The sequence below is a fragment of the Pimephales promelas genome, chromosome 2 (assembly GCF_988280905.1).
Source record: "Pimephales promelas chromosome 2, fPimPro1.hap1.1, whole genome shotgun sequence".
Taxonomy (NCBI): Eukaryota; Metazoa; Chordata; class Actinopteri; order Cypriniformes; family Leuciscidae; genus Pimephales; species Pimephales promelas.
In genome coordinates, this window is record NC_142770.1 from 34,782,401 (window position 1) to 34,803,631 (window position 21,231).

Consider the following 21,231-nt stretch of genomic DNA (forward strand, 5'->3'; position numbering starts at 1 on the left):
TTTATCTTGACGCCCTCCTGTGGTGAACTGTGTGAATTACACTGATGTCATTTTACCCATAAACATTTAAAGATTTGTGTCAGCGAAATAGATAAATCGACTCTGCAAGAATTCTGGTGTGTGTTCACGTGAAATGAAAAAAGTTCAAACGAATATTATTCTCTCCACGAGCCAAAGGTAACGTTAAGTTAGAGTATAATTTAAGATTGAACCAAACATGAATGACGAGTCACGCAGGTCCTGTGCTACTCCGCAGCGGTAAGACCAGAACCAGTATAAAATAGTCCGAATATAAATTATAGGTGTACCACAGTGATTCAGGATAAGACAAAGCACGATTTGGACAACTGATACATGTACCCGCTCATTATATAAACCTTTGAACATTTTGAACACAAAAAGCTAAGCACTAAAACTGATTGAGCCATCTCTATCATCTGGTTGAGGTGTATTATGCCAAAAAATCCACTAGATTTCACAGCGTCAATCAACAGCACTTGTCACAACACTTCTTCTAACAAGAAGTGAGAGCCTTAAGAGCCTTAACTTTACAAAATGATGTTACTTGGTGCTATGAAAAAACTTTAGGATATTTTTAATCATTTTTCAAAAACATGCTCAACCAAATGGTTAATTTGGCACATAACGGTTAACCATCACCCCCCTTTTTGAGAATGGACATTACAATGCACTATTAAAACTTGGTTGTAATTCAAGTGCTTTGGAATAAAGGCCTAAGTTTAGTCTTGTTTTAAAGAAAACACTCAGCAGATTATTGCTGAAGTAAAAACACTTCAAAAAAATAAAAGTATGAAAAGGTTATGGAAGTTTTAAATGTACATTAAATCAAATATACTTTACTAAATATTTTTTTCTTTTATATAAAATATATATTTTGCAAAATATTTTTTCCTATAAAATTACTATAAAATCAAAGCCATATATCTAACAAAGTTGTGATCCAAATTTGAAGTTGATATCACAAAAATTGAAGTTCTCATGAGATTTTGTTTAGGCTTAATACCAAAAATGACATAAATTCCATTGAATTTAATTGCATTCTGCTGTAGCAAATTAATATATTTCTGTCCAAATATCACTTCTGTTACAAAATATGGAACCTTGAGACTCAGACCTTTCTGATAATGTGTTTTGTCAAGATTAGAAAAGGTTTTGATCATAATTTGAAAAAGTATGGAAAAAGTATGTGTTGAATTCCAGTACCATTTATTACCATTAAAAGGTTTGTTTTTACTTACAATTATTTTATGCAACACTTTCTCATAAAAAAAAACACCCTCAATGACATCATCGTCATAAACCGACTGTCTGTAGACTGGTGGTTGATCTGGAATACACATTTTATGGTAAAAAATTCTTCCATGTAGTTCTGTTCACAACCTTTGGCGAACGGTCCTCTCACTTTAGAAATCCTGACAACATCGCTGACTTTGAAATTAAATGCAGGCTTCTCTGTCTGTATCACCATACAAGTTTTGAAACACTTGAACCTCATTTGTATTTTATGGCACAATATGGCTGCCGTCGCATCATCCAAGGGGATGCTGCATACTGGTGGTGGTTGAGGAGATTACCCTCTCTATGTAAAGCGCTTTGAGTGCCGAGAAAATCGCTATATAAATGTAATGAATTATTAATATTTACTCTGTCTGTAACGGTCACCAGCTGGAGTGCCCTTTTGAGCCAGCAGAGGGCACTCCAGATAAGACTATTATCACTCACAAACTACAGTTCCCAGAACTCACTGCCCGGACTCATCATCACTGATCACATTCACCTAGGAATTAAAGTCAGGAGGATAATGCTCAGAATTGCAACCAACAGTAAAAACAAGACTTCGCCAACAGTAAATGTGAACACAAGGTATATATAGACAGACTAACAGGATGAGACACAGGTGAATGCAATCAGTGAATGAGGTACAGGTGAATGTGATCAGTGATGATGAGTCCGGGCAGTGAGTTCTGGGAACTGTAGTTTGTGAGTGATAATAGTCTTATCTGGAGTGCCCTCTGCTGGCTCAAAAGGGCACTCCAGCTGGTGACCGTTACACTGTCGACATCCACCGGTCTCATTTTAATACTTTGATAAAAACTGATGATGTATTCTTGTATTCTCCACAAAACAACTTTTTAATATTCCACGATGCTGGCTTTCAAATCAAATCAGTAGCGGTAGCGAAATGATAAATTTAATTTAATCTTGAAAATGCTTGTTAAAAAATTCCTTTCCCTGATCCGTCTGTAATTTCTGTGGAAGACGCCCCTCTTCAAGAATAGACTCAAACGCTTTAGTAACCTCAAGACCCCTCTTATTCTCCAACACACAAGCCCAAGCATACTTGCTAAATACGTCTATACACGTCAGCAAATATTTATTACCATCATTATCCTTGGACTAGGCCATCATGTCAACAAGATCAGCCTGGAACTGCGCATCAACCCCGTACACAACAACTCTATTGTGTTTGTATTTTATCCACAAGTTTCCGAGGGGCGCTCCTGTAAAAAATAAAGTGGGTGAAACTTCCGGTGAGGTGGCGGAAGTAGCATTCCAATGGTATTTTGTGTGTTAGTTAGCGAAGAGGCTAGCTGTTTTTCGGATAATTATTTTACTATTTAAAGACGCAAATCTTTATGAGAGATGTCGTTACGGAGCTCAGGGACAACATGTGCTGTTCGCGGTTGGTATAGCCGGACTAAACTAATTTAGTGGCTTAAACGTGACTGTTTTGAACATAAGCTGAAAACGAAATCAGAGTGATCCTGCCAACGACTGTAGTTTCCATCACCTCCCAAAAGACGACGAATCTTCCTGTGTACATTTGTTTAAATTCTTAATGTTTTATAAACTCTATCAGCATGTGTTTGGCTGTTCTCTACTGATGTTACAGCTAAACTCAGGATCAAAGCCTGTGTTGACAGAATACCAAATGTGCCAGTTAATGTATTCAAGCAGCACATTCATTTATAATTTTGAATAAACTCCAAAGCACAATGACTAAGTGTGTATTTTTTATTTTAATTGTTTGTCAGCTCGCACAACTGTCTGTCACCATGCCTTGATGAGTATTGATTATTAATAATGTTATTATAATACTCCCAGCCAACTACTGCGGATGGTAAAGGTACTGTTATTTCACCCTTTTGAATTTCGTTGAGGTTGTGTTCCCACATCGTTAACTAGTTTGGATCACTATAACTTGAATGACTGTCAACTGTTGAATGAACGAGTGTCAAGCGTGTCAAATCGCGCTTTGTTTACTTCCAACCGGAAGTCGCGCCCACTTTTGACGCAAGGCCTCATGGGGCGTAGGAAACTTGTGGATAGGAGCTGTTGTGTGTAACATGTAGGCATCTTCTCCAGCTAACCAGGCTGAAACCCGTTTATTAATATCACTGACATAAGCCCCTCTTTAAATGTGTTCTTTAAACGTTTGTTCACATACAAAATCAGACAAATAAAATCCCCAAATAACTGTAATTAGGGGCCAAGCACCGATGGTGTGGAGGCACCTATTGTATTATTCTTCCGTTTCTTCTTCCGACTGGGTGTCTATGGCAGCCCATAGAACCGATTGCGGGAAAGTTATAAAGTTTGGTACACTGATAGAGGACTGTCTGAAAAGTCTTCATATTTGGAGTCTCCAACTCAATCCCTCTAGCACCACCAACTGTCCAAAATTTCACTCATATTTTGCTAATAACTTGAACCAGATCATCTCCAGGCCGTGCCAACCAAAGATTATCGAATTCATAAAAAACGCTGCATGTCGTTCTCGAATACTGCGCAAATAAATTTTACGTAACGCTTGCAAAAACAGACATAAGGCTGTATCTCCGCAATGCTTTTACTTATTTAGAACAAACTTAGTACATGTCATCATAAGCATGACCTGAGGCTACATGCTGCATTTCGGTGCTGCGCCACCTACTGGTCCGGAGATATGAAAAATGGCTATTTTTGCTTATAACTTCTAAATAGTTTTTTCAAAAATCATAAACATGTTCTTGTTAGATTCAGGGCGTCATGCCGAATCGACTGATATCCAATTTTCCCAGATCGGACATTTTGAATTATGTGATAAAATGCTGTATTTTTGAACCCATGAACGAATTGTTACGAAACTCAGTATGGGTCATCAGTACGATGTCCTGAAGGAGCCTGAGAAGTTTCGAAACAGTGCCATCTAGTGGTAAAATAAAATTTTCAAATGCCTTTAACTCTGGCTGTAGTTGACTTATTTTGCGCTATAACATAACATGCTATACTTAACGAATGCATTGGTGTAACATTACGAAACTCAGTTTGTGCCATCAGCACCATCCCCTGAAGGTACTCAGAAGATCAAGACAGCGCCACCTTTTGGTCAAAGTTATAACAAAATTTCTAATAATGCTTATAACTTTTGAATAAATCTGCGTATTTTAATGTGACTGGTCTGAAGGTTGTAAAAGGTTGATTTTGTAACTACGCCACCTATTGGTTGAAAGTGATAATCCATTTAATCACATTTTTAGTTAATTGTATGTGATTTTTCAGCCATTTTGCCTAAATTCATCTTTAAATGTCTTCAATTGCTATTTGCTGCAGTTGGTCTGACACATGTTGGCATGTTTTGTCGTCTGATTGTGCTTGGCCCCGGTAATTGCTCCTTGCAGCTATATTTAAAGTTTAACTTGCAATCTGACAATCTTGCTCACCAAAAAGCAGGGCCGGCGCGTTAAAAGAACTAAGCGGCTCCCAATCTATTTTCATTTTGTTATTACTATCATTTAGTATAACAACCAACTTTCCATTTAAACTGAGACTTACAGTAGTAACTTCCGTCTGAAGACTGATCTCAGTTTGACCACCAGCTGTCCCGAAAACATGAGGTGAATATTTGCCTCATAACCTTCATAAACGTGTTTAGTGAGAACTGAGAGATTGTAGTTAAGCACAATAAATGAACAGTTATAACTTACCTCAAGGAATTCCACCTTAAATATACTTGCATTTACTGAACCTCTAAGTTCAATCAAGGAGGATTTCAGAATAAATGAGATACTGGATAACTTGTAGAGCGCATTATCAACACAAGGAAGACACAGGTGCAATACAATCTTTTTTTATTAACAAAACAAGATTTTTTGTTCTTAAATGAATCAGCTATACAAAATATAAATGTAAGTTTTTTAAAATAATTACATACTAATAATATACACTAACATCATCTATTTGATGGTTTAGACTTACACAAAGCTTAATGTATAATTTGCTTGTCTTTTGCGGGCCGTTTCGGGAGGCACACACACACACACACGCACACACACACACACACACACACACACACACACACACACACACACACAAGAGCCACCTTGAAGTTGAAAACAGCATCTCTCGCCGGTATTAGTTTCAACTATCACAGATTGAGCTGATTCTGACGTGAAGTTTGTGTTTTAGGAAGGAAGGAAAGGAAGCTGCTCTAGATGGAACGTGGATAGTTAAAGTTTTACCTCAAATATCTTCTTTTTATAATCCTTGGAAGCCAGAATCAAAAATAAAATTTGATTAATATCACAGTCCTAAAGTGTAACCAGACTAAATATTTGTTTTGGGACTTAAAGAAATCGTGTAGCACACAACAATGTCATATCACTTGAAACGTTGGAGTGGCAAATTTGGCAATGACAGTGATTAGTAATATTTTGATTGCTTCAATATAGATGAGTTAAATTCCAATATCATCATGATTGAGCCCTTATACTAAAGACTTCTTTATTCTTGCTTCATCTCAGCTCTGACTAAGATCTTCTCAATCCATTTCACCTGTAAATAAAATAAAATAATCATTTGTAAGAGTACTACACCAACAATAATCATTCAATATCACTTAAGTGTACATGTATATTTCTAATAATGCTGTTTACATTACATAAGAGCTAGTATGATAAACTTTAAAGCAGTTTAAATTTGCCATTAAATACATGCATTTCTGTATTATCACTTTGAATTCATAAGATTTAGGTTTTAAATGGTCTCGCCAAATCTCACCAAAATCCCTATTCATTTTAAAGATATAAAACTGATGATGTCAGTTTATGTTTGAATATAGAATGTAAATTTTAGATGAAGTTGTACAGACATCAGATCCTCACACATTTCTTAGAGTTTGTAAAGTAAAGAAAGCCTAAAGCAATGTGATGTGATGCTTGTCAAAGTAAAAACACACAAGAGACGGAGACATTGATCATGTGAGGCTGGACGGCTGTGAGCTGAAGCTGGAATCTGCTCTGATTATTCCTGCGTTCTACAATCTCTGTACAACTATCAGTCTAATTTTGTTATAACAAATTCTAATGATTTTCTACTAATGCAATTCATAAAGCTTGTTCAATAAAGTTGTTTATTCTTTAGTTTTTCCTCCAGAAATCACTAAAGTACAAGCCCCGCCCCCCAGCTGATTCAAGAGATTTCATTGGTCAAGCCAAGTCACCTTCATTTATACAGTGCTTTTTACAATAGAGATTTTACAAAGCAGCTTTACAGTCATAATAGGAAATTAAAACAACATTTAAACAAGCAGCTCTAGACGAAAGCCATTGTCCAGTTTAAGTAAGTTCAGGGGTGATTCATTTCCATTGTAAAAATAATTTATAGGGCCATTTACACAACACAGTTTCAACAGAAAACTTTGAATAAATTCTTGTCATTCATCTCCATGACACAAGAACCTGAGAACGCAAAGTTTTTGAAAAAGATATCATTATCTCTGTGTAAACTTCAAAACCATGAAAACGGTGAAGCCGTACACATGAATATATCATGTTAAGTCTAGGTATGTGCATATGAATGTGTGTTTGCATGGCGCACACTCTTTCTTTACGAAGTGATATCGCCAACTACTTGTCTGGTCTGCATAATGCAGCATTTTTAGTCTTTGTTTTTACCTTACTAGAAGTTATGTAGCACATCATGGTAGAGAGTATTAGTTTTTTTTCTGAAGTCTGATCTTTCTTGGCAGGAGACTGTGATTGGCCAATGATGTTGAATTAGCTGTGGGGTGGGCTTGTGCTTTATTGGTTTCCAATCTATTTAAATTTTGCCCACATTGTTTCAATAAAACTTAATGATATTTTCCTTGCACAAATGTTGAAAGACTGTCAGAGATAATGAAAGTATCTTTATCATCACTGATGTTTACTCACCTGTACAGTTTGAGTCTCGTAACACGTCTCTGAGCTGCTTTGAGTCTCTGATATTATTGTCTCTCAGATCAAGCACTTTTAAAAACTGCAGTGCATTTGAGTTCGTCAAAGACTGAGTTAAAGCAGAAACATCTGTAATGCCACAGCACTGTAGGCTAGAACGAGACAAACAGACAAAGATCATCTTACTTTCACCAGATCACAAAACACGACTAAGGTGAATTATTTTCCACAAATACACTGTAAACCGTCTTTTCAGGAGAGACTGAGAATAAACGTATTGAACACTTTGTTGAAGTGTTTGTTAAAGAGATTCTCCTCACAAGGTTACAGTTGGTTTATAGATGATGTTATGGTTTATTGTTTATAAAGTTTCTCTCATCAACACCTATCGTTTTGCTTCAGAAGACTTTAATTTATCAACTGGGGTCGAATGGATAACCGCTGTGTTTGCTTTGTGTGTTTTCTGAAGAATCATCTTTGAGGTCCAGTACACTTGTAAAGACTCATAGAGACAGATTATTTATCTAAAAATCATGGACTTCATCTGAAGAAAGTCATATAAAGCTGAAATGGCATAAGGGTGTAAATGATAACATTTTCAGTTTTGGGTTGAGTATCTCTTTATCGCTACACTACACTACACTTTTGGTAAAAATTAAAGGGAACTCCGACTAGTGAGGCATGTTGGCCTTATAAGATTAACATGGACGTCGGCTATAAAAAGGTGATACAAAAACACTCCAAATGTTTTTGATTTTAATAAAAAAAGTCGAAAATCCATTCACTGGTAGGCCGCCATAGTTATTGACGTCTCAATGCATTCTGGGTAGTGACGTGTAAAGGTTGTTGCTGGCCCAGTTTTGACAGTAGCGAGATGAACACGTCTGCCGTTCAGCCTTTTCAGTTTGAACCCGAGCGCACAGTAGGCTTAAATCAAGAGAATAAATGCGGAAAACGACAGGCATACTCAATAGTTACATGAAAGTTAAGATTATCAGAGAGTCGAATAAGCGAGAGTGGGGCAAAATAGATGGTGTCTGCGGCAGTGGCCAATGCCAAGCGAGAACGAGAGCGTTTGCTGTAAAGAGCTTTTACAGCACTTTTTGTCAGCAGCTGTCCAGGGTAGGCTGTATAGATCAGACGATCGTACTATCAGTATAAATAATTTAATAAGTCATCTACCGCCGTCGTGTGCTTCCCTAAGCAGTCACTCACTGTTGAACGCATAGAAATAGCTGCTCTCGGACCTTGTTCAAAATCCTGCCGCGCCACAGAGCACCATTAGGTTACATAGTTTTATAATTAATTTAAATTATTTGTCTCAAATCGTTATTATGTATTTACTGAGTCCACCCTGCGCAGCAATTAGGGCTAGTTTTAAATCAAACGCACACAAAAACAAAAGCCCTAAAAACAATCCTAATAATAATTAGCTGTATTGTAGGACCGCATATAGGTTTATTTTTGTTTTGTTATATTATTTAGGCTATTTTCGATTGCGTAAAGTGTACAAATAAAAACAAAAACATATCAAGAAAACACAATCTATTGAGTCAGCATGATAAAGATGACGTGCTCTTTTTTTCCAAGTGCGTCCACGCCGCATCGAGATAAAAACATACAGTGTATAAAAACCTAAAAACCAAAACAAGTAGCGTTCTAACTGAATGAATACAGCTAAACTATATCGCTTACTTAGCGCGCAGCAGCAGCGCAGACAGCCTCAGGTGCAGACCGAGCAGGGACGTGCACAGGAATTTTGAGGGGCAGTTGCTCTGACCTGAAAAAAAGGGCACCCCCCCCCCCTCCCCCCTCACGGGCTATATGAAGGAATATATTCAGTTGAATTTGTCCCCTTCCAAATTGCCTTATCTGGCCGTGTTTATTGTCCAAACGCAATGCCTCATCTTATGGTCTTATAATTATTTATAAAGATTGCAAAATGTCAGAGATGAGACAAATGAGCAAAAGAGTTCCTCATATTGTTGTTTATTGTTTTTTAAATTATTATTTATTTTTTTATTTATTTGAAAAGAAATAATCTGGATTGAATGGAAAAAACTCGAAAAAATAAAAAACGCTTAGATTTCGGGAAAAAATACAATTCTTTTTTGCCAATCCTGACCTCCCCCTGGGGCCCTAAGCAAAATTCTAAGGGGCCCTCTACCTGATCTGTGATGCCGTGAGCCATGTAAACCATTTGCCATTGCCACTCAATACCGCCCAATACAATCCTCCCTCCTTTAAACAAAACAGTCAAAGAATAAGTACAACAGTATAGAATAGAATGAGGTTCAAACAAACAATGTTTACTGAATAAAGCATTTTTATAGAATGTTAAGATAACAAGTGAATATTAACATAAACATAAACAAGAAGAAAATAATAAATTACAACCCTGAACTTTGGCTTTTGGGATTAAATTTGGTTCTCTCTAGCCAGGGTATTTTCGGAATCAGTAGCCTATGAATTTTATTTAATTTTTTTTATGCATGTTGAAGCAAATCTTGATTTATGGTTATTTACTGAGGGATTTGCATTCGTATTGACCAGAATGTCCATCTAATCATCATTTTAAATTCAATATAGCCTATAAATCAATAGTCAATCAATGTCAAATTGCCAATACATTGGTTTATATCTTGCAATTAGTACAGTTGTTTAGAGTTTTTAACTACACTGACTGAGACTAGATAATCAGTGTCTTTATAATGTGTACTTTGATTGGGAGTGCCATATTGTACAGTATTTCTCTGGTCTCCATATTTCTGCTTGCAAATGCGAGTTTCATTTCGTGCACGCGCATATGAACGCAACACACGCGACGCGGTTATGTTTTCCGAGCTGCAGTAAACAAAGACTGTTGTTGCACTTTGTCGTTTATCAAAAACAAAACGTAATAAATAATGGTATTTTACTCTCACTTTTGTCAGGCAAAAAGTGATGCAAGAGATGCACTGCCTGCCCAGACAAACCATCAAACTTTGCTGACACTAGAGATGAGAGAACACATTTACCTGACTGCTGTTCCCGCAATTCACTCTCATGTTTTTCTTCTTCCTCTTTTCGTGACGAGAACGATAGTTTCGCTTCATTTTGTCATGGACTTCGTACACATTAATTAGCGCGCGACACGAGATGGAGGCCTGAGTAATTTGCGGTGCCTTACCATACGCACCGGTCGCGTGCAGTCTATGGTCTCGTGGAAACAGTTTGACTTTCACTTTTTTTTTTTTTTGGAAGTGAATGAGGCTTTGCGATTTTTATGTTGTTTTTTTTTTTTTTTTTGTCTAGGCCTACGTGAAATTCTACATCCATTGTACGATTTTTTTTTCCTCGGAAGGGCAACCTGAGTCGAGAAGGGCATATGGGCAGTTGCCCGGGCAACCTGAGCAACCCCCCTGTGCACGTCCCTGAGACCGAGTGTTTATGTGTGTGCGCTAAACTGTGGCGCTGTTACAAAATAGCTTAAATTAAAGTATTTAAAGTTGGGGATAAAACATAGGCTAATTATATTTAGAATACAGTAATATATACCTGCTTATAAAGGAGTAAATCATTGAAAATTTCTTTCTATAAGTAAAAAAAAAATAATGCAACAATAAGAATGTCAGTCGACCAAGACTGATTAGTCGACTAAACGGCTAAAGTTGACAGCAATATACATTTAAGATTACATTTATTTACAGAAATCAGCTGGTTGAATGAAAATGGCTGATGTTACCGGATTTTCAGGTGATGATATTCTCAATTCATTCAGTTAACTAACTCATCTAGCTAGCCGGTTGGAAAAAACAATAAACGAAGCAGCTACAGCGGCTAGGCTCAACCGACTGCAACCATTACACGTCACTACCCAGAATGCAGTGAGACGTAAATAACTATGGCGGCCTACCAGTGAATGGATTTTCTACTTTTTTTTATAAAATCAAAAACATTTGGAGTGTTTTTATATCACCTTTTTATATCTGACGCCCACGTTAATCTTATAAGGCCAACATGCCTCACTAGTCGGGGTTCCCTTTAAAACTCACTACTGGAGTTACTTTTCTCTGTGTAAGTGTGTATGATGCAGGTAATGTCCAATGAAATCCACACAAACAGCTCTAACATACAGTTCAATATTACAGGTTTATCAAAGTGTATAAGGGTTATTTTGTAAATTAATAATAAAACGCATAGTGTAGCTTTAAAAATGTTGATTCTTTTAGTATGGGGTTTGAGCACCTGTTGATCTTTAAACTAGACAGAGCACTTCGAGCACTTCTAAACAGATGGGAAGAGTTTAGAAATAGACGAAATTGCTACAGATGTATACATTTATTTATTTGGCTTTCAAAATTTGAAATGTTACTATTGTAGTGTGTGTGTGTGTGTGTGTGTGTGTGTGTGTGTGTGTGTGTGTGTGTGTGTGTGTGTGTGTGTGTTATTAGATTCCACATATCTGCAAAAGGAAAGAGTCGAATAACTGATGTGGGTCTCATAAACGTGATTCTGAACTACAGGAATATTAATATTAAACAAAATATAAAATCCAAAATGTGGTTTATGTCCATAAGAGAAGTTTGAGAACCACTGATGTGTGTGAATGTTACTGACCTCAATCTCTCCAGTTTACAGTGTGAATCCTTTAGTACGTCACATAAGTGATTCACTCCTGAGTCTCCTAGTTTATTCACACTCAGGTTCAGATGTCTCAGGTGTGATGGGTTTGATTTCAGAGCTGAAGTCAGGATGAGACTCTGTTTCTCTGTAATACTGCAACTATCCAGACTGAAGACAGGAAGAGAAAAAACTGAAATGCTTCATCAGGCACTTAGTTTAATAAGTTTTACTTAAGTTTACTAGTTAAAAGACATTTAAAATAAAGAGTAACAGAAGGTGCCGAGCTATAAACACTATTACTTGAGTCCTGTTGTCTTAAAATAAACTGTAAACTGTAATATCACAGTAACTGCTGTACAGTATAATGACACTAACTGTAGTGTCTTCAGTTTGCACTGTGGGTTCATCAGTAGATCACTGAGGTTCTTCACTCCTGAGTCTCCTAGTTTATTCCAGCTCAGGATCAGATCTCTCAGGTGTGACGGGTTTGATTTCAGAGCTGAAGTCAGGATGAGACTCTGTTCCTCTGTAATACTGCATCTCCACAGACTGAAGACAGAAAGAGAAAAGACTGAAATGCTTCATCAGGCACTTAGTTTATTCCCCATACTCTGTTTTTAAGGCTGTCACACTAGTTCTGTGTGCTGGAAGATGTTGATTCTCCTCTTTCATTTTTCTTCTATTTCTTTTATGTCTCTTTTCTTTATTCTTTATCACAGCAGGAGATTTCTTTTCAGCATTTACACAATCAGTACATTCTTCAAATTTAACACAATAGATCTTAGTCAGGTTAGATGAAATATTTGATTTATGTGGATGAAAATGAGGCATTTAGAAAAAATTGTAATATATAGCAGAGTACTAAGATTATTTACATGTTAGGGATAGTTCACTTTGAAATTAATTTTTGATATGTTTTATCTTACCTCAAGGGCATCCAAGATGTAGGTGTCTTTGTTTCCACAGTATTTTCAATTTTGACATTTTTCAGTCAAACCGTTGCTGTCTATCAGACATTCACTGGAGGCTAAGGGGGTCCACCAAAAAGCAGCACAGAGAAGTCCAAATTAAACATGATTTAATGACTCGTAAATGTAAGTACACATTGATGGCCTAAGACACGAAACGAGCGGTTTGTGTGAGAAAACGAACAGGATTTATATCGTTTTTAACTCTTTTAAATATTAGTCATGACAAAATGATCTGACGGCAAGGGCGCTTCGGTCTGCTCATGCGCTGGAAGTGATCACTTGTGCGCCTACGTCACTCTTTGTTTATACAGAGATTTCGGAAGTTTTAACTTTCACTAAACATATTTAGATATATGGGAAACCGCAATGGAGGACGATTTCGGTATATCTAAATACTTTGTATGTTTAGTAAAAGGTAAAACTTCCGAAATCCCCGTGTAAATATTGAGTGACGTCACACGCAAGCGATCACTTCCGGCGTAACATTGAACTGATTCAGTTCGGTTCAGTTGGACATTGCACAACTGATTCAGATCACTTGGATTACACGAGGTAAAAACTATATAAATACTGTTCGTTTTCTCACACAAACCGCTCGTTTCGTGTCTTAGGCCATCAATGTGTACTTACATTTACGAATCATTAAATCATGTTTAATTTGGACTTCTCTGTGCATGCTTTTTGGTGGACCCCCTTTGCCTCCAGTGTATGACTGATAGACAACAACAGTTTGACTGAAAAATATCAAAATTTAAAATAAAGAGGAAACAAAGACACCTACATCTTGGATGCCCTTGAGGTAAGATAAAACATATCAAAAATTAATTTCAAAGTGAACTATCCCTTTAAAAGACATTTAAAATAAAGTCTAACAGAAGGTGCCGAGCTATAAACACTATTACTTGAGTCCTGTTGTCTTAAAATAAACTGTAAACTGTAATATCACAGTAACTGCTGTACAGTATAATGTTACTAACTGTAGTATCTTCAGTTTGCACTGTGGGTTCATCAGTAGATCACTGAGGTTCTTCACTCCTGAGTCTCCTAGTTTATTCTCACGCAGGTTCAGATCTCTCAGGTGTGATGGGTTTGATTTCAGAGCTGAAGTCAGGATGAGACTCTGTTCCTCTGTAATACTGCATCTCCACAGACTGAAGACAGAAAGAGAAAAGACTGAAATGCTTCATCAGGCACTTAGTTTATTCCCCATACTCTGTTTTTAAGGCTGTCACACTAGTTCTGTGTGCTGGAAGATGTTGATTCTCCTCTTTCATTTTTCTTCTATTTCTTTTATGTCTCTTTTCTTTACTCTTTATCGTAGCAGGAGATTTCTTATCGGCATTTACACAATCAGTACATTCTTCAAATTTAACACAATAGACCTTAGTCAGGTTAGATGATATATTTGATTTATGTGGATGAAAATGAGGCTGTCAGAAAAATTGTAATATATAGCAGAGTACTAAGATTATTTACTAGTTAAAAGACATTTAAAATAAAGAGTAACAGAAGGTGCCGAGATATAAACACTATTACTTGAGTCCTGTTGTCTTAAAATAAACTGTAATATCACAGTAACTGCTGTACAGTATAATGTTACTAACTATAGTTTCTCCAGTTTGCACTGTGGGTTCATCAGTAGATCACTGAGGTTCTTCACTCCTGAGTCTCCTAGTTTATTCCAGCTCAGGCTCAGATGTCTCAGGTGTGACGGGTTTGATTTCAGAGCTGAAGTCACAGCAGAACAACCTTCATCCGTCAGTTTACAGCAGCTTAAGCTACATTTGGAGAAATGAGAAAAACAATATCTTCATTTTGCAAAGTTACAGCATCTTCATAACAAATTAAGGACAAATCCCAAACTGATTTTCTGCGCCCTTCAATGGCCGAGGAGACACGATCTGTAGGGGCAGGGATCTGCAGGGATCTGTGGTTTTATTTGTGATATATAGGCCTATAACACACATTTTCATCTTGAATTTCATATGAAGTTTAAATAAATTAACAGGTAAGACATATTTTTAACAGTAGATGTGAGGTAAATGTGACTATACCCGCAGTGTCCAAAGACAGGTTTCAGTGAGTCAAATTTAAGACCTTTAAGCAGGGGCGATTCTAGGGTCAGAGCTTTAGGGGTGCTGAGCACCCAATGAGCCCCACTGCCACCACCCACATTTTACACCCATATATGCTCCCCCTCTCTCTTCATTTTATTTATTTAATTAGTTATTTGCAAGGAGGACAGTGTACACATTAATCAACATTAGAACAATGAAAATGTACCCGAGTTAGCTAAAAGAGCTAATTTTCATCAGTAGTTCCCCAGCCAGCAGTAAAAAAAGGCAACCTTAAAGATATTAACAAATTAGTTAAACTATGTTGGGTAGACTCTGTTCCTCTAGGGGGGTTCGGGGGCATGCTCCCCCGTTAGAATTTTTTTTTAATTTTAAGGTTAAATGCATCAATCTCGTGCTCTTTGAGAGATTAAAATTAAGAGCTTCAACCCATGAACTGCTCATTGAACAAAGAAAAAGCATTGATTTGTACCAGGACAATAAACAGGGCTCAAACATCTTTTTAGTTGAGTCTCAGTCTACATTACATTATCAATGGTGTTTTAAGATCCCAAACAATTATTATAATAATGTAATAATGATTTATATAATTATTCCTATGATGTAAAATCCATATAGCCTATAAATGTACTATATAATGAAAATTAATATTTCAAAAGTATATTTTAGTCAACATTACACTATAGGAAAATTAAAATACTTTTATCATATTTCTACACTTGCAAGAAATAAACCCGTAAGCTTTTATTTAGGAGAAAATACCAGATATATAACCATGCTGATCGCGTGAGCAAAGTGCACACTTTTCTTTAAATCACCCAGCAAAATTTGTGCTGTTTTATATAGGCAAAAAGCCATATCATGGATTCACTTTTAGTTTGTTGGCAAAATATAACACTAGAGCCCTTTATGTTAGGTTATACATTTTACATATACATTTTACATCTCATGTGTGTTGGGAAAAGAGAGAAGAGAGTTAGGCAAAAGGTAGATTCGAACTCAGGTCGAACGCATCTAACTTCACTCACGCCCTACGACCTACGCCACTGTAGTACTCCGTGACGTGCATCTATTTACTAGAAAGACAGGCACTTCTCCGTTAGACAGGCAAAGCTCCGTTATCGAAAATGCAAAAAAAAAAAAAAAAAAAAACTTTTTTTTTTCTTCCCCTCGCTTGGGCGCATGGCGAACTTGCAATGTATAAATTTTATCAGATCGGCCCTCGCGGCCTCGAAACACCACCGGCTCACCGGTAAAACTCCCGACTCTCCCGATTGCCACTCCGCTAACGTTACTCCACAGCGGAGGCGACCCGCTAGATTAAAACAGTCCGAAAATAAACACTTCTTATAGGTGTACCATGGTGATTCAGGATACTGACTCCAGTACTCACCGATATGGTTTCGGAATCGGAACAACTGAAAGGAAAGAAGTTTGAGACACAGCTCTGGAGCGTCTCAGTTGATTAACAAAACTACCTAACGGCCCGGATTCTCATAACTCTGCGTGTGTTTCGCGCTGGATGACGGCCGTGCTGAGCGGTGCAGGTACAAAGAAGTAACGTTAGAAGAGAAATGCTTTCATTTCATTTTAAACCACAAACTACTGAGTATGTTTTGGACATTATTTAACCGTGTCAAAGACGAACAAAATTTTTAGAATAACAACATTTCTTGCTCCAAGTTTTAGGGATGCTGAGCTCCTCTTTAGGGGTGCTGAAGCACCCCTAAAAAGGGGCTAGCCTCGCCCATGACTTTAAGACATTTTAAGACTGTAGTGAACAGGACAGCGAGGGGCGTGAGAGAGCGGCGCGAGGCCGGTGGTGTGATTGTTAATGAGCCGCACCTGTGAGCACACCGGTCTCGCATCTCTCACAGACGAGCGGAAGCATAAAGGGGAGCGACGACGTGGATGATCGAGAGATAAACAGGCCTGCTTTTGTTTCTATTTTGTTATATTTTATTTCGGTAGCCAGCAGTCGTACACGAGAGGCTGCTGGCAGGCAGGCTATTTTGTTTGTTTATTTCAGTTGAATAAAGAGTTATTTGATTGTCCTCCGGTTCTGCCTCCTTCTTCCTTAAACCTTGCTACACTGGTGCCGACATAGTAGATATCATATAGAGACTAGATGCCCTATTGGCCGCTGTGCACTGAGAAATCCGGCCGCCATCTTGAACCGGTCGTATTCCTATTGTGTTGTATAGCAGCAGTAGATGACAGAGCACTGTGCAGCATATTCCTGCTCAAATCGGTGGACTATCGCTCGGGAATTACTTTTCACAAGTAAGATTTAAGATTTAACATTACTGTACTATTGGTTGTATTTTGTGAATAAAATATCCCATGTGTCCTGTATCATAGCTACATGTATGACCTTTGCAGCAAAAAACCCAGTGTGAAAATCAGTTCGGTATTCAGTGAGATATGATTCATTTAATGCGCTGACAGCTCATATCACCTGCCAAACAGATTACACTGAGCCGAGCGGATGACCGGTTTAAGATGGCGGCCCCACGGATTGTTTGTGCCAATAGGCAGTAGCGGTCAATAGGGCGTCTATCTATATGATGTCATGCCGAAACCCAGGAAGGAGGAGGCAGAACCGGAAGACAATCAAATAAAACTTTATTTAAATGAAATAAACAAACAAAATACTATAAATTTAAGACATACCAAATGAACTTTGCATTACCAAAAAACATATTCAAATCAAAGAAATTCTGAAAAAAAAAATATTTTATTTAAATGAAATCAGTCTTCAGAAAAATGATTACAGTTATCACAGAATTGTGTTCAAAAAGTACTAACACTACACAATGAAATCAATTCAACAAGTTTTATGTTGAAAAACTTGTTTTTGCTACTTGTGATAATTTTCTGGGGCCAGCACTTCTGGAAATGAACGAGGGTAAAAGACCTGACTTAATTAAATTGACTTAATGAATTCTTTTTAGATCTGACTTAATTAAATTTAAAGTTTAAAGCCTTAAATTTAAAATTCATAATTTTATACTTTTTAAGACCCCGCAGGAACCCTGCAAAGAAGAGAGGGCAAGTTTTTATACATTTGAGAGAAGAGAGAACACCCATCACTCATAAAGCATATTTTAAAAGCTTCATTATAAAATGTATATTTATTTGCAACAATCATATTATTGTAAAATTGTTAATGTAGGAAAAGCTAATGGGCTGCTGGATGTTATACTGCGTTGTCATGGTAACATTCCAAGTGAAGATAATGAGGAAAGTACATTGTGTTTGTCTTCATCAAGTCAAAACAGCTTCATTGCGACAAAAGCCTTGATGCCCTTAAAGTCTCCATTTCAAGGACTATCAGAGTAAGAAGGGCATAAGGACGCTCACCCCACCAAAACTGTGAACTCAATGTCTTGATTTAAACTGTAGAAGAGATTTTAAGAAACATGATTGATGTGTGTGAATGTTACTGACCTCAATCTCTCCAGTTTACAGTGTGAATCCTTCAGTACGTCACATAAGTGATTCACTCCTGTGTTTCCTAGTTTATTCCAGCTCAGGTACAGATCTCTCAGGTGTGAAGGGTTTGATTTCAGAGCTGAAGTCAGGATGAGACTCTGTTTCACTGTAATACTGCAACTATCCAGACTGAAGACAGAAAGAGAAAAGACTGAAATGCTTCATCAGGCACTTAGTTTATTCCCCATACTCTGTTTTTAAGACTGTCAAACTAGTTCTGTGTGCTGGAAGATGTTGATTCTCCTCTTTAATTTTTTAACAATATCTTTTGTCAGTTTTCTTTACTCTTTATCACAGCAGGAGATTCTGCAGAACAACATCTACACAATCAGTACATTGTATAAAATTATTCACCTTTAACGCAATAGACCTTAGTCAGGTTAGACTCCATATTGAATATTATGTAAATGAAAATGAGGTTGTGAGAAAAATTAAAATATACACTGGTACAATAAGATTTATTACTTACTAGTTAAAAGACATTTAAAATAAAGTGTAACAGAAGGTGTCGAGCTATAAACACTATTACTAGAGTCCTGTTGTCTTAAAATAAACTGTAAACTGTAATATCACAGTAACTGCTGTACAGTATAATGTTACTAACTGTAGTATCTTCAGTTTGCACTGTGGGTTCATCAGTAGATCACTGAGGTTCTTCACTCCTGAGTCTCCTAGTTTATTCCCACTCAGGTTCAGATCTCTCAGGTGTGACGGGTTTGATTTCAGAGCTGAAGTCAGGATGAGACTCTGTTCCTCTGTAATACTGCAACTCCTCAGACTGAAGACAGAAAGAGAAAAGACTGAAATGCTTCATCAGGCACTTAGTTTATTCCCCATACTCTGTTTTTAAGGCTGTCACACTAGTTCTGTGTGCTGGAAGATGTTGACGTTAACGAGTCTTCTATTTTAATTGGAATTTTTGGAATTTTATTTTATTTTATTTGGTAATACTTACAGATCCTATTAGTTAACATCAACTAACAAGTAGTTTTTGAAGTAAAACAAGAAAGATTAGTGCAGATATTTAATAAGTATTGATCTGCAAATAAGCTATTTTTTTATTACAGTACCAAACCTTATTATACACTACTTAAAGCTATGGTATACGATTTCAAAGATTGTTCATTATTAATATCCTCGTTTAGATGCTGGTTATGGTTATATAGTACAATCCTAACAATATGAATAGAAAAAAGAATGAAAAAAATCCATTCACTCTATTGGCTGGACAGCCGCAGAGAAGTTGACCAATGTAAGCTGTCCGGCCGGACATTGGTCAACTGCTCTCATCCAATCACCAGCTCCACTTGAAACTCCGCCTGGCGCTCGCGTCTCCAACCCAACCGCACCCGACCCCGCCCCCCTCCGTGCGCGAGCAAACAGCTGACAGACAGTCTATGGTAGCTAGTAGGGATGGCACGGTTCACAAAACCGATGGTTCGTGAATGGTTTGTATCACGATGGTTTGTATTTGTGAATGGTTTGCAAACCGATGGTTTGTATCACGGTTTTAAGGTCACGGTTTTCGGTTCTGTACGGTTCGATTCGGTTAGAACTACAAACGAGTAAAAGAAACTACAGACATGGAGGACGTGCGAGTCCCGGGGTTATGTAGAGAGGTTTAGATAAAGAGGTTTGAGTGATATCAGTATCTAACCTGACGAAAATGAATTTATTCAATGTTGTCCACATTATATTGCATCTGCAGCAGCATTGTGAACTTCTGTAAAGATATGTTTAGCCATTACCTTTTAAATGCATCATTACATTCAAATTGCAAACACGTGGAAAGTATCCGCATGAAAGACCCACGACTGTCAGATGAACGTGCTCTCCGAAACGGCCTACTCTTTAGCTACACTCTCAAAAGTATGTACTTTTTCTTCACAATAGCGGCTGTTCATAAGGAGGCGTCTGTTTCAGTGGAATGGGAAATAACACAAGGTAATGAGACGCTAGTTGAACTTCTTTTAACTTGAGCGCAGCGTTTTTATGGTGTGTTCACACTGAACGCGAATTGAGCGTCAAATACGCATCTATCGCGTCTAGTTGAACATTCGCTACAGTTCAAATTTTTCAACTTACGCGGAAGACATTTACGCCAAACGCGTTGCCCAATTCGCGTCATTCGCAATGCCCGGCGTGAATGGTGCGTCTTTTTGTGTCTTTGCAATGGTATGTAATCTACTCGTGCAAATAATTAAATTCGCGTTCGGTGTGAACACAGAAAGAATGTCGTTTGCAATGCGCAGGTGCAACAGCAAAAAAGTCCGTCAAGCACAAAAATAACTTTAATGTATTTCTGTATGTTTGAGATATCATGTTTTCATTAAGGTTGACAATGTAGGGATTCTAGGGAATACCAGGACAGGACACACCAACAAGCGTGCGCACACACACACATACACACACACACTGCACAGATACTGCATTATCTAATCACACTGTTCACAGCAGGTTGTGTTGGCTGTAGTCAGATGTATTGAGCTGTTTTATTGTTATGTTCCAGTGGTCACTCTGCTACATACAGCTGGAAAAAGTAAACTAGTCATGTGTAACAACATTTAATCTTTAATATGAATCAGTTTGTCTGATTTTTTTCATATTTTTTCTTGTCTACTTTTAAGTTCTATTTATTTGGTGCTTTGTTCAATCTCAAACCATTATTGTATTTGTATTATTAAGATAACAGTTACTCAAGTTACTCAAGAGTTAACTGTACTCTGGGCAAACATTATCCTTTGCTGAAATTAAGCGTCTCGCTTTGGTCTACACTGAAAGTGTTCTGTTAGCTCTGCTAAATTATAATTACTAAAACTAAAACTGAATCTAAATAAAATAAAAACTAAATTGGAAATGTGTTTGAAA

The 21,231-nt window shown here is 37.2% G+C and overlaps 1 protein-coding gene and 1 long non-coding RNA gene across 2 annotated transcripts in view; both read right to left on the reverse strand.

Annotated features, from left to right (window-relative positions):
- LOC148997257 (uncharacterized) overlaps positions 1–21,231 on the reverse strand; it is a 449,839-nt gene that overhangs the window by 23,675 nt on the left and 404,933 nt on the right. The gene's annotated exons all lie outside the window — the stretch shown is intronic.
- LOC120490933 (NACHT, LRR and PYD domains-containing protein 3) overlaps positions 5,116–21,231 on the reverse strand; it is an 82,527-nt gene continuing 66,411 nt past the window's right edge. Inside the window, exons 12-19 of the mRNA XM_089122272.1 lie at positions 18,968–19,141; positions 18,319–18,492; positions 14,398–14,571; positions 13,771–13,944; positions 12,198–12,371; positions 11,817–11,990; positions 7,215–7,369; positions 5,116–5,835 (exon numbers count right to left, since the gene is read on the reverse strand). Coding sequence (XP_088978398.1) covers positions 5,822–5,835; positions 7,215–7,369; positions 11,817–11,990; positions 12,198–12,371; positions 13,771–13,944; positions 14,398–14,571; positions 18,319–18,492; positions 18,968–19,141 — 1,213 coding nt within the window. The 3' untranslated portion in view covers positions 5,116–5,821. The remainder of the gene's footprint in view (positions 5,836–7,214; positions 7,370–11,816; positions 11,991–12,197; positions 12,372–13,770; positions 13,945–14,397; positions 14,572–18,318; positions 18,493–18,967; positions 19,142–21,231) is intronic.